The sequence below is a fragment of the Scomber scombrus genome, chromosome 3, assembly GCF_963691925.1.
Source record: "Scomber scombrus chromosome 3, fScoSco1.1, whole genome shotgun sequence".
Classification (NCBI taxonomy): domain Eukaryota; kingdom Metazoa; phylum Chordata; class Actinopteri; order Scombriformes; family Scombridae; genus Scomber; species Scomber scombrus.
In genome coordinates, this window is record NC_084972.1 from 11,927,495 (window position 1) to 11,940,057 (window position 12,563).

Sequence of the window (12,563 nt, forward strand, 5' to 3'; positions counted from 1 at the left end):
TCCTCAACTATGAAAAGATCAGCCTGGCAATTTATCTTTGGTCAGAACATTTATTTTCTATTCTGCTTACATGATGATTACAACAATTAAAATATTACTCTTTTTTTTTTTCTCAAAACATTATTGAGATCCCCTCCAATTCACAGTTTAAAACATGCGTAACAAGAAAATGGAGGGAAGTCAATAAAAGATCATAAAGATCCATCCATCGTCTATATTCACTTATCCTGCACAGGATTATGGGGGGCAGGGTTATGCCCTGGATTGATTTTCCAGTCTTGCAGGCCTTTGATGGGTATGTCTAAAATGTTTTAAGAAAGACATCGGTGAATGTGAAAAATATGCAACTCAATGCAGAAACTCCCTGCTGAAGACTTTTAAACTGCCATATTATCTGTACAGTAGCTCCCTAAACTGTTCAACTAGGCACTGGAGAACTTAATGAATTTTGATGCCCAACATCAATTTTTAATTGGCAATAGATTCAGCTAACTGGACCACTTCTTTATTCAATCTGGATCCTTGTGAAAAGAAAGAAAGAAATGTTTTTGGTGTTGCTGTTTTTGTTTTTGTTTATGTGAGTCAAATGTGTATGCCTGTCTATTCTCCTTCTATATATACAGCATGTGTCTAAATATACAGTACGTGGGTGCTTCAGGGGGATGTTTCTTGATGCAGAGAGGCAAAGGAAGCAGTATGGGCATAAATATGTGTCACTAAAAACTGAATTTGAATCGCATAATTTGAATTTGTTGTTTAACTGGAATAGTTGCATTTAATAGCTGAATATGAAGAGCATAATTTGAAATTGAATTTATTAGTTTGGAACCGGATTCCAATAACCTTGAAACTGAATCTAATATAAAATTGAATGCAGTTTCTTTGAAACTGTTTTTGATCTTCACTAAAAATTCAACTCTCTATATACTTCCACTTTCAGTCTTCACGATTCAAATTCAGTTTTTTTAATGCAATTATTCAAGTTGAGCAGTTCAAATTCAAATACAAATGATTGAAATTCAGTTTTCTAATGACAACTTTCTGTCCATAGAGCAGTGCTCACTTTCATTTCTATTTTTAACACTGTGACTCAACTTTATTAAAGATAATAATGACATGTATTTGCGAACTCATTCATATACACCCATCCATTCTTTTAAGAAAACTTCTATTCAGAGTTGCTTTTCTCTGGTGAAGAGAGTGGTTAAAATTTACTTTGTGCTCTAAATTATTCCCAAAGAACTGCAACAAAATGGGACATCATACATACATACATAAACAAGAAATGATTGAATTTTTCTCAGCACAGAGGTCTGTGTAGACCAACCCCAAACAAAACGCAGCTCAAATTCTCCTGTGAGGCAATGGCAAATACTCCCAAGTCTATAAGGCTGTTTTGTTCATGCAGCCTGTTTCACCCCTGAAAAAAACACAATGAATAAAATATACTTACTGCTCCTCCTCAGCTTAGAAATACTCTGTTGAATGTTTTCCTGATTGTTGGCAGGATCCTTATTGTTATAACTAGGTATTCTTTTTTTAGTACTGTTCTTTTTAAAAAGAAAAAAAGAAAATGCAGTCAGTGCATATTTTTATGCTTTCAGTGTCTATTGTTCATTTATGTTGTGTAGGTGTTATGTCTGCATTGTAAGCAGTCTTGTTATACTTACGATACTGTTAAGGCTGCTGTTACAGGATGCAGGATTCTGCCATGATATGAGACCTCTTACTGGTCAGCTTATGATGAATTATGATGCATTCAATACTTCTTAAATACTCCATACTTTCTTACATAAATAAAAAAAAATAAAAAAAACATTCATATTTGATGTGGCTCATGATCATTTGATTATGGTACTTATGGTCTAATTATGGAGAACTATAGGGAATGTGGGGAAATAAATGAAGTAAGACACCGGTAATTGCAATGCACACAACATGAGCATGTATATTTTGATGTTTGTCACTCTGTTCTACGAGTAAGGCATGTAGTACTTGTGTTAGGCTTAATAAGAACTAAAGAACTAATACTTGTGTTGTTGCCTGCAGGTCAGTGTCTGCAGGCCTCAACTCTCCTGCAAAGACCAACTCCATGGAAAAGAAATTGCACATTAAAAGCAAAGAACTACAAGAAACTCAAGACAAATGTCACAAGGTAAGGGTTGTGCTTTTAGCCTATTTTTGCTTAAATTAATTTTTTGAGACAATTAGCCTTTATGACAAACAATTCATTCTTATTTTCAAATGCAAGAGCACTTGTATAAAGCAAGCTAAGAGAGGACTAGAGTAAGACCACTGCTGGCTGACTGGAAACTGTGAAATTGTGTCTTTATATTTCCATATTGTCATACTTTGTATTGAGCAAAAATGGTTCCATCATGGGTTTTATTACCAGATGTCCTGTGTTTATACTGGCTTAACATAGATCAAGCAAGCTTCTGGTGCTGCTGTAATTAGCCAAATTAACCTTGCACAACATTACAACTACATTTCTTGAAATCTAAGTTTGATTACAAATACAACAGCTATCAACAGACTCTATGGCTGATGGAAACTTCTTGTCGATTTAAATCACCAATTTATATTCATTTCCTCCTCATCAATGTCAAACGTACCACAATTTATGCATCGTCAGTAAAGTCGCATTGAAACTGGCAAAGATTTCCTTCAATGAGAGCCTGAATACATAATCTGCATAACAGATGGTGCTGTTTTCTCTGTTGTATTAAGATGGAGCAGGAGATCTCCAGGTTCCAGCGTAAAATGATTGACCTGGAGTCAGTGCTCCACCAGAAGGATGTGGAGCTGAAGGCCTCCGAGACTCAAAGAAACATCCTGGAGCAAGACCTCGCCACCTACATTACTGAGTGCAGTGTGAGTCATTCAACCGACTGTATCCATGTTTGTAGAATGTGTTGAAAGAAAATCTCCCACACAAGTTTTTTTTTTTTTTTCACATAAGGTGTTATTTTTTGTTGTGTTAAAAGTCAGTATCGATTTGGGCCAGCAGCAGCCTTGATTTTGTGTGTGCGTGCGCTGGGTTTACAGAGCCTGAAGCGGAGCTTGGAGGAGGCACGTGTGGAGGTCTCCAGAGAGGATGACAAGGCCATGCAGCTGCTGCACGACATCCGCGAACAGAGCAACAAGCTGCAGGAAATTAAAGAGCAAGTATGTAAATCTTCTCATTCATATGATCCTCTGTCTTCTTTTCATCATGATAATGATGTTGTGTATTTTATAAACACTCAAAGAAAATCGTAACATGAGATGTGAAGTGAAAGGGTTAAAAATGCCTCCATACTGAATCCAAAAAGCTATTGTATGGAAGGAGATGCTTCTACTTTCCAGTTTCTTGTTTATCCGGTCACAGCTAATAATGGAGTTGCTGAAGCAGCCGTGAAATTATACTCCTTCTCAGCATGTCTCTGTTACACTGGCAGGGCTTCCCCTCTGAGGACTCCCTTGTCCTCGGTGCTCATAAAGGGGTCATCCCTGCAGATGGTATTCCTGCATGGTACAAAAGTGGAGGAGACTTTGATCATTAGTCAAGATACTCCCCCACCTTCCTCCCAAGGGAATGATACACAGTATTTATAATTGTCCACATTTTCACATTTATGATTGGAAGTACAACTTAAAATGAAACCAGGAGATATTTTACATACAAATACACTCATAGATTTAATGACATCTGTGTTGACAACATATTTCATGCCCTTTAAATAAGACTCAATTGATTTTTCCAATGTAACGCGCTGCAGCCCTGTTTCTCTTTGGTCACTGATAGAAATCTTGGTGCACAGGAAGTGACAAATCAAATAGTAAGCTGTTAACCAACACCAGAGTAACATGGTTGTCTTGGCAAATATTTTCACAGACTCAAGCAGTTATTTTTCCTTGCCTCTGTAGTGCAAAGTTGGCAACTACAGCTTTAAAGTGTTGATTCTTGAGTTCTGTGTTATCTTTGATTTTGACACATTTGGCGATAAATGGTTATTGCTGCAGTGCACTGCAGTTTCTATAGATCACTGCACAATGAAACAGTGTCAGCAGATCTGTGAACTGTATATCTTTGTCTGTTTGCTGCCCATGCTAACGGCTTAGTTTCTCTGTTAAGGCCGTTTCAGACAAGCTGCTGTTAAATTGATTTTTTTCCCCAGGAAAATTCAGAGTCCAACAGTACTTTTTAGAGAGAAAAATGTGCAAAGCAACTAACATCAACTTATCAAAAGTCTGTGTATGTTGAAACATTGTTTTCATAATTTCCTAAATAATAATATAATATAATAAATATAAATTATTAAAATATGTAAGATGGCAGCAGTGACTCATCTCCAGCTTGTACAGAGTGTGATCACAGGCTTCCCTGAAGTCAGGTTTCAATGTCTAAATCCTACAGATGTCACAATGTATTTGGTTCAGTACACAATGCTGAAGTCAGTGATGATGAGTAGGCTATTATTGTGTTGTATTGTTTTTGATTATTAAATTGTTGAATAGTAAAAATAAGATCTATCAAATATGAGCTAAAATGGTGTCTGTCCAGTGTCAACAGTTACACGTCTCTTAACATTTAATTAGAAACATGACGTCTCTCGTTAATGAACAGAATATACGGTCAGTTTTGGGGGCAGTGTATTTTCCATGGTGACACTATGAGCTGTCTGCGTCTTTAGGAGTACCATGCCCAACTGGAGGAAATGCAGGTAACCATCAGGCAGCTGGAGGAGGACCTGTCAGCCGCCCGACGCCGCAGCGACCTCTACGAAGCTGAACTTAGAGACTCCAGACAGACAAGTGAGGACCTCAAGAGGAAAGCTGTGGAATACCAGCAGAGAATCCAGAAGGTGTGTTAACCCCACTGATGCTCCAAGGTTGGGTAATGTAGATCCACGTAAAGTCTCAGGCTGATAATTCACTTATTTTCCTTGAAACTGAATACTGCCAATGCCACTACCTGAATACAGGACTAATGAAATGTAGCAGGGTTTTCTAAACTAAAATCATCAGACTGTGCTATATATACTAAGAACAATAGTGACATTGTGCAAAACAACAAGAACCATATGTAGATAAAATGATGTATCCTATATGAAACTATACATTTATCCTACATGAAAATATAAAAAGTCATAAGTGCAGATGGGAAAACTATATATGATATATGTGTCTAAAGAACCATTGGACCTAGTATTACTGAATATGATACTATCTGTGTCTCAAATAGTAATATCTATGTAGTCTGACAGAATAATCGACTTTAATGCCAAATATTATTTCTGAGACAACACGACTATTGTCACCGAGTTACCTCAAAGCAACAATTATATGTCAAATTCATTTTCATCCTCAAAATTACACCTGTCTGTATGTGTAACTCAAAAGCATTCATTTAGAGATTCTCAGCATTCAGAAGTAATAGTCCAAGTAAAAGCTGAAGGCTTTTGAGAACTATACAGTTTGATGTAAATTTGTACATGAATGAAGTGTGACTCAAGTGTGAGTGGCATCTACAATAGAGCAAGCTGTCAGTTACATTTGAAGAGTTGAATGATTGCGTGGTTACGGGCCCTTAAGACCTCAGTGGAGATGGTTGTATCACATGGTTCGGAAGCTCCCTGAATGCCTCCCTCTGGAGGGGGTTCTTGAAAATCACCTGAATGCGAGGAAGACCCCAGAGCAAACCCAGGGCACGCTGAGTGATTACCTGTGTGTGGCCTGGAAGCTCTTTGGGATCCTCCAGGAAGAACTAAAAGAAGATTATGAGGACATTTTTTCCTGAGTTACTGTTCTTTCTCTTTTGCCAGTACACTCGCTAGAAAGTAAATTAATATACTTTATTATTCAGTCTCTACTGTACGTTGTTAATTTTTCAGGCCAAAGAGCAGGGCAGAGCAGATGTGGAGGAGCTTCTCTCCAAACTTGAGAAGGTAAAGAAATTATCAGACTGTACTTACCTTTTCAGATCGCTCTACATTGAGCTATAATTATACTAAAGTTATGTAACTGTACTTTCTTTCTTTGCTAAGACTAATTCTGAGCAGCAGGTGAAAATCCAGGAGCTCCAGGACAAACTGTCTAAGGTACTGTCATCATGTGATAAAATATTTATTTTTGTAAGAATTACATTTTTGACAAAATAATTTGTACCTCTACATTATTGATTTGTCATCTAAAAAAAGTCAGATCAAGATGGCATATGTTAAAACAGCATTTAGCAGTTTTATTTTGTAGTTTGCTGTAAGTCACTCTTTATTCCTTGAAGTAGCTTTTTTCAACGTCTCAGTGGGTAGCAATTGCTCGAGCATGTCACCAAGTGTGTCCTGGGATCCACTTAGAGCCTTTGACTTCCTGACCTCCCCCAGGCAGTGAAAGCGAGCACAGAAGCAACTGAGCTGCTGCAGAATGTTCGGCAGGCTAAAGAGCGGCTGGAGCGAGACCTGGAGCGCCTGCGAGGAAAAACCGACTCCAGTGACACACTCAAACGTCGCCTTAGAGAGACAGAGGTACCAGACTAAACACACAGTGCTTGCTTAATATGCAAATGTGTTGAATACTACAAGGTTGTTTGTTACATAATGTTTCTACAATTACACCTCCCCAATACAAGTCCCTTTTGATTAAAAAAAAAAAGAAAAAAGTTTTATGTGGTTCGCTTTATGTTATCTTTTTTGTTGTGTAAGCAGGAGGGCAGGAAGACACTGGAGAACCAGGTAAAGAGGCTGGAGATGGTTGAGCGGCGGGAGAATAAGCTGAAAGATGACATTCAGACCAAATCCCAGCAGATCCAGCAGATGGCTGAAAAGATCCTGGTGAGAGAGCTACAGATAAGGCTTGCTAATACTCTGCACAACCCCCTCCCCATTTCACCCCCTGCCCACCCCGCCTATTCACCTACTCCACTCCAAGTTACCCTCATCCCTTGTAACATGCCCACTACACACACTTCTCTTTAAAGGGCTCCTTACTATCTCAGCTCTCACAAATGGCAGCTAGTCAATGAGTGTCAGTGCATATATAGACTTTAACATACACATGATTTAACCAGTGTCAGCATGAACAGGCACCGATACAGCCGTCTTGTGGATTTTCAGCTTTTCAATGCAAGTGTCTTGATCTTTTTTTGTGTGTGTGTGTGTGTGTATTTGGTATTACAGTAGATCTATTAGAATAGCCTTCACTCTACTTTTTGTAAGTGGTACACAAATGAGATTATATTTATTTACATCCATGTTAAAAATGTCTACAGTATTTTGTATTTGTGTTAAATGTCTCCAGTTCAATTAAACTTTTTTTCCCCCAGGAACTGGAGGACAACCTGAGAGATGCCCAGTCAACAGCTCAGCGGATGGAAACCCAACTGGTTCAAAAGGAGATACTTTATGAGGACAAGATCAAGGTGAGCCAGATAATATTATCCAGGCTGCTGACATTTTTAATATAATGTATGAATATATTGTATATTTTACTGTAGTAATATCTTGTCAGTCTTGCCATTATAATCAGTGTTGTATATAATCAGTGTTGTGGTAGATGTACGGTAAGTCAGAGCTCTCACACGTTTTCAGGTTTGACAACACACTAGTTATAGCTTCACTCCAGGTTGTACATTTCTGTGGTGCCATGATATGATTTTTTAATGACTGCCTTATCAGATAGCAGATTATACTTGTAGCTAATTTTGGATTTGTCAAATCAACAGTGGCCTGTCTAATAATCACTGATTCTGACTGATCAAGGTTCTGGAGGCCCAGATGAAGGTAGACCTGGCTGACAAGGAGAGCCTTGAGGCTAGAAGGGCTCAGCAGGAGGAGGAGTCGAGAGAGAACAGCAAACTCATCAGTGAACAGAAAGCTGTAAGAAAACACAACCAACCTTTTAAAATTATATCTACTGTGGCATTTGCAAGTAAATTAATTCAAGCTCCCTTAAAGCCTGATTTAAACCAGCTTAAAATGTAAAGTTCATTTCTCCTTTCATTAAATTATATAGCAACATCAGCATTGTATGTAACCACCTGATTTTTAGTTTAGATTCATTTCCTGTATGATATGTGAGTCCAATGCACTCTATAAGTTGAAGTGGGTGAAAGTTGATTGTGAATATATGATGCCATTTTATTCTCCTCTCTTTGTTCAGAGGCTTTGACAAGGCTAGATTTCATCTATGTTTTTCATTTGTTTCTTTACACACTAATTTGTTACGTTGGTTTGAATGTATTGGCATGTACAGTTGGAGGAGAGATTAAATTGTAGTATACATCATGTTGCACTACAAAGCCTGGGCTCAACTCCTAATCTGGTTAATGTGGTAGAATTGAGGCAGCTAAGAAGCTTTTAGAGCCAGTCATCTGACATTGACAGTAGAAGATTCAGGCAACACCTTAATGGACTCTAATAGGATTTTACTTGAGTGAAACATTATGTTTCCTATAAAAATTGTGACGCTGAAATATGTGTGTGCTATGATTCTTAGTAGGATTTGACCATCAACCAAAACACAATATATATTTGTATTTGAACCTCTTTTTTGGGATGTGATTTCCACCATGTTTTTGCATCTCCCTCTTCCTGTAGACCATTAATGCCATGGATTCAAAGATGAAGAACCTGGAGCAACGTATCGGTGAGCTGTCAGAAGCTAACAAGCTGGCCACTAATAGCAGCATCTACACCCAGAAGAATATGTGAGTTAACTAGACCTTCTGCCCACATTGTGCTTTCATGAGTGCCCCCACCCACACTGCCTGTCTCCTCGAGCCTCCAATTGCTTCATTAGTGTGCATTTACATCACTGTGCACGATGACTGATCTGTCTCCCCTGTGTATAAACTATGTATCATCTCTTAGGTTAAATACAGAAAATGCAGCTTCAATTAATCTTCGCTTAGAAATCTACTTGTTTAAAGAAGTTATAATGTAAATGTCACCAACTGAAGGACATTTGTTTATTTAGATAAAATTAGCTACAGTATAGCACACTACAATAGCAGAAAGGTGACTTTCTGTCTCATCATGCTGGTTTCATTGCTTATTTGCTAATATTAAAATGGATTTCACTTATAATCTAAATGTGTACAGTACATGCAGGTTGGCAGAACCTTTATGGAAGTTTTCTGCTCTTGAACACACAGTATAATAAGCATCTGTGTGTATATTTTTATCAGGAAAGCCCAGGAGGAGATGATCTCAGAACTTCGGCAGCAAAAGTTCTATTTAGAGTCGCAGGCGGGCAAGCTAGAGGCCCAAAATGCCAAACTAGAGGAGCACCTGGAGAAGATGAGTCAGCAGGAGCAGACCAAGAGGACTCGTCTACTTGAGCTGGAGAGCAGGCTACGGGAGGTAAGGCTTCAGGAAGCAGAGGCACAGTGAAAAATCCTTTAGCTGAAGATTAAGTAATTCACTTTAACAAGCACCCAGCATAGCCTTATATCATTACTATCCACAAAAGAGATTAAGGCAGCTGATCAGCTAGCGAGCTCAGATCCTCTTCAGATAAATGGCTAATTACATCCTGTAGGTCTGTAATGGCACCTCTACAAATTTGTAGTTATACAAATTTTGCTGAATCTACCGATCCAGTGGAGCGTACAATATCTGAAAATATGTGTAACAAAGTAAAAATGAAGCAGGACATTGTTGGGTTGTTAATAGTTGTTGGCAAACATTCAGCCTGCTAAAGTGTCCCTGGACAAGATACTAATTGTCTATCACTGCTGGGTTGCTGTTCTGTGGTGGAACCATCACTCTAACCTCCCTGTGGAAGTTGAATTATTGTGAAGATGATTCAATATTAAATTTAATTAAGGAAAAGGAAGAATCAGTTAGTTCAGATATTTGACACTATTCATAGTTTCATAATACATTTCTTTAAAGTTAAGAGAGCACAAATTTTCTTCCCAAAAAGGCATGATCTATCAGCTGTATGTGCATCCAAAGCAAACCTACTCTACAGAAAGGAGTTTTAACATAATTGAGGACCACTGTTTGAGAGCTCTCACCTCCTGGTGTGCTGTCTACTGGTGTTACCGGTGGACAACCTGCTGATTGGATGTCATATCTGTACCTCCACACACTCTTCCCCACTGAGACGTGATATACAAACTGGCAATAATTGCTGGCCTCTCTGCGCCCTCGAATATAAACAGACACACTATCCTCTCACACACACAAATATGTACTTTCAGATGACAGATCTGCTGTTCCATCTCTGTAATACTCAGAAACCTATTGGGAAGCAAAATGCACACTTCTTAAAAAAAAGACAATTATCAGACTTGCCAAACAGTTTTAGGTTTCTATTTGCTGTGCAAGTTTGTATTTTAAAAATGTTTTTGCATCTGCATCACTACATCTACAGGTTTGACTCATTGCTCATATATCATAAGTGATTTCAGGTCTTAATTACACCTCATTCCTATCTCCTTTTGTAGATGGGCCTGGAACATGAGGAAGAGAAGCTGGAGATCAAGAGACAGGTGTCAGAATTGACCCTCTCCCTTCAGGAGCGGGAATCCCAGATTAGCAGCCTGCAAGCTGCGCGTCTTGCCCTGGAGAGCCAGCTGCAGCAAGCCAAGACGGAGCTGGAGGAGACTACTGCTGAGGCTGAGGAGGAGATCACTGCCCTCAGGGTAAGACAACAGAGTACAAGTACACGTGTGTGCAATTATAGTCACAAAGAGAAATACAGGTGCACGTCTATTCAGCATGTTAAACAGTAAGTTAAAAATATGGGTAATTTGCATTTTACAATAGCAAGTGATGCAAAACATGAGTAACATAAACCAAGCCACTCATATTCTACTCATCATAAGCTAAACAAGCACATATTCATGTTTGCAAAAGATACATCTGTTTTATATAACACTGTCACCAGTAATCTTTCTTCACCTTGAAATGTGAGACTATTGGTTGGTTGTATTTTAAGACCTTTCTTCCTCTTTCTCACAGAATCACAGAGATGAAATTCAACGCAAGTTTGATGCCCTAAGAGACAGCTGCTCAGTAAGTGCCTTTGGACAGTTTTTATCAGTTTTTTATCAGGCCTTTGACCTTTGTCAAAGAACCACTTTCTTTCATAGCTCATGTTCAGTTTTTGCCACAAAAAAAAAGCACCTAAGGACAGATGATCTTAGCCGATAGACTTATAATACGATTTAGATCATAGTAAATATAAGATGTTTTTGGGAAATGGGGCCCTGGTTTGTTCCTTTTTTCATTTGGTAAGGGGTGTCATTACCACTTGAAAATCCTTTCTATATATTGATAATGTAGCTGTACTGTGTCCACGACAACAGTACCACAACTGTGTCAATTTGCTGTAAATTATCAGTAACCCAGCTTTGCTAGCATTTAGACCATTCTTTCTCTCTGGCTCTTGTGACAGAACCTAAAATGTATAGGCAAGGCTAACACCTCTTCTTGTTTGTGTTGCCTCAGGTGATCACTGACCTGGAGGAGCAACTTACACAGTTGAGTCAGGAGAATGCTGAGTTGAATCGCCAGAACTTCTACCTGTCCAAACAACTTGATGAAGCATCAGATGAGAGGGAGGACCAGTTGCAGCTCAGCCAGGAGGTGGACCGGCTGAGGAGAGAGGTAGCAGACCGCGAGATGCACCTTAACAACCAGAAACAGGTAATGCTGACATATATATATATATATATATATATATATATATATATATATATAAACACATACACATACACATACACATCTGTTCAGAAAGGATACACAATATTCATAATACTGAGACAGTGTGCTGTCTCTGAAAATGTAATAGACACAACAATAATGTTTTTGCCAAAAACTGGGAAAGATCTTTAGTCTGTTCTTTCGTTTGTCCTCCCAGAACATTGAGACACTGAAGACCACATGCAGCATGCTGGAGGAGCAGGTGGTGGAACTGGAGTCCCTAAACGACGAGTTGCTGGAGAAAGAGAGACAGTGGGAGGCTTGGAGAGGTGCCCTGGAGGACGAAAAAAGCCAGGCTGAAAGACGCACCAGGGACCTGCAGAGACTGCTGGACAATGAGAAGCAGAACAGGTATTGTTCAAATGTACATATACTGTGATTGTTTATGAGAACAACAGCTCATAATATATATATATATATATAATTGTTTTTCTGTTGTAAGACTTTTTACTGTGCTGTTCACAGGCTGCGTGCAGACCAGCGCAGCTCTGAGTCTCGCCAGGCAGTAGAACTGGCAGTCAAAGAGCACAAGGCTGAGATACTGGCATTGCAGCAGGCCTTGAAGGAGCAGAGACTGAAAGCTGAAAGTCTGTCTGATACCGTGAGTCACCATTTTAAGTGAAACATCTGGCCTTGCCACAGTTGACACATATTTGTTCTGGTTCTGAAAGAGAAAGTCCATCCTGTGTTTGTGGCTGTGGAATTCACCTTTTGCGGTGACGATTTAACATGCGCTCATATTTTCTCACAGCTCAATGATCTGGAGAAAAAGCATGCCATGCTGGAGATGAATGCCCGCAGCTTACAGCAGAAACTGGAGACTGAGAGAGAGCTGAAACAGAGGCTGATGGAGGAGGTAGAAAGTGAAAT

The 12,563-nt window shown here is 38.9% G+C and overlaps 1 protein-coding gene across 1 annotated transcript in view; it reads left to right on the forward strand.

Annotated features, from left to right (window-relative positions):
- Positions 1-12,563, forward strand: part of cita (citron rho-interacting serine/threonine kinase a) — a 35,632-nt gene that overhangs the window by 11,224 nt on the left and 11,845 nt on the right. The window contains exons 11-28 of the mRNA XM_062415571.1: positions 2,050-2,155; positions 2,731-2,874; positions 3,049-3,168; positions 4,677-4,847; positions 5,877-5,930; positions 6,030-6,083; positions 6,366-6,506; positions 6,687-6,812; positions 7,304-7,399; positions 7,740-7,856; positions 8,577-8,686; positions 9,167-9,341; positions 10,433-10,630; positions 10,950-11,003; positions 11,439-11,636; positions 11,851-12,044; positions 12,159-12,294; positions 12,445-12,549. Coding sequence (XP_062271555.1) covers positions 2,050-2,155; positions 2,731-2,874; positions 3,049-3,168; positions 4,677-4,847; positions 5,877-5,930; positions 6,030-6,083; positions 6,366-6,506; positions 6,687-6,812; positions 7,304-7,399; positions 7,740-7,856; positions 8,577-8,686; positions 9,167-9,341; positions 10,433-10,630; positions 10,950-11,003; positions 11,439-11,636; positions 11,851-12,044; positions 12,159-12,294; positions 12,445-12,549 — 2,299 coding nt within the window. The remainder of the gene's footprint in view (positions 1-2,049; positions 2,156-2,730; positions 2,875-3,048; positions 3,169-4,676; positions 4,848-5,876; positions 5,931-6,029; positions 6,084-6,365; positions 6,507-6,686; positions 6,813-7,303; positions 7,400-7,739; positions 7,857-8,576; positions 8,687-9,166; positions 9,342-10,432; positions 10,631-10,949; positions 11,004-11,438; positions 11,637-11,850; positions 12,045-12,158; positions 12,295-12,444; positions 12,550-12,563) is intronic.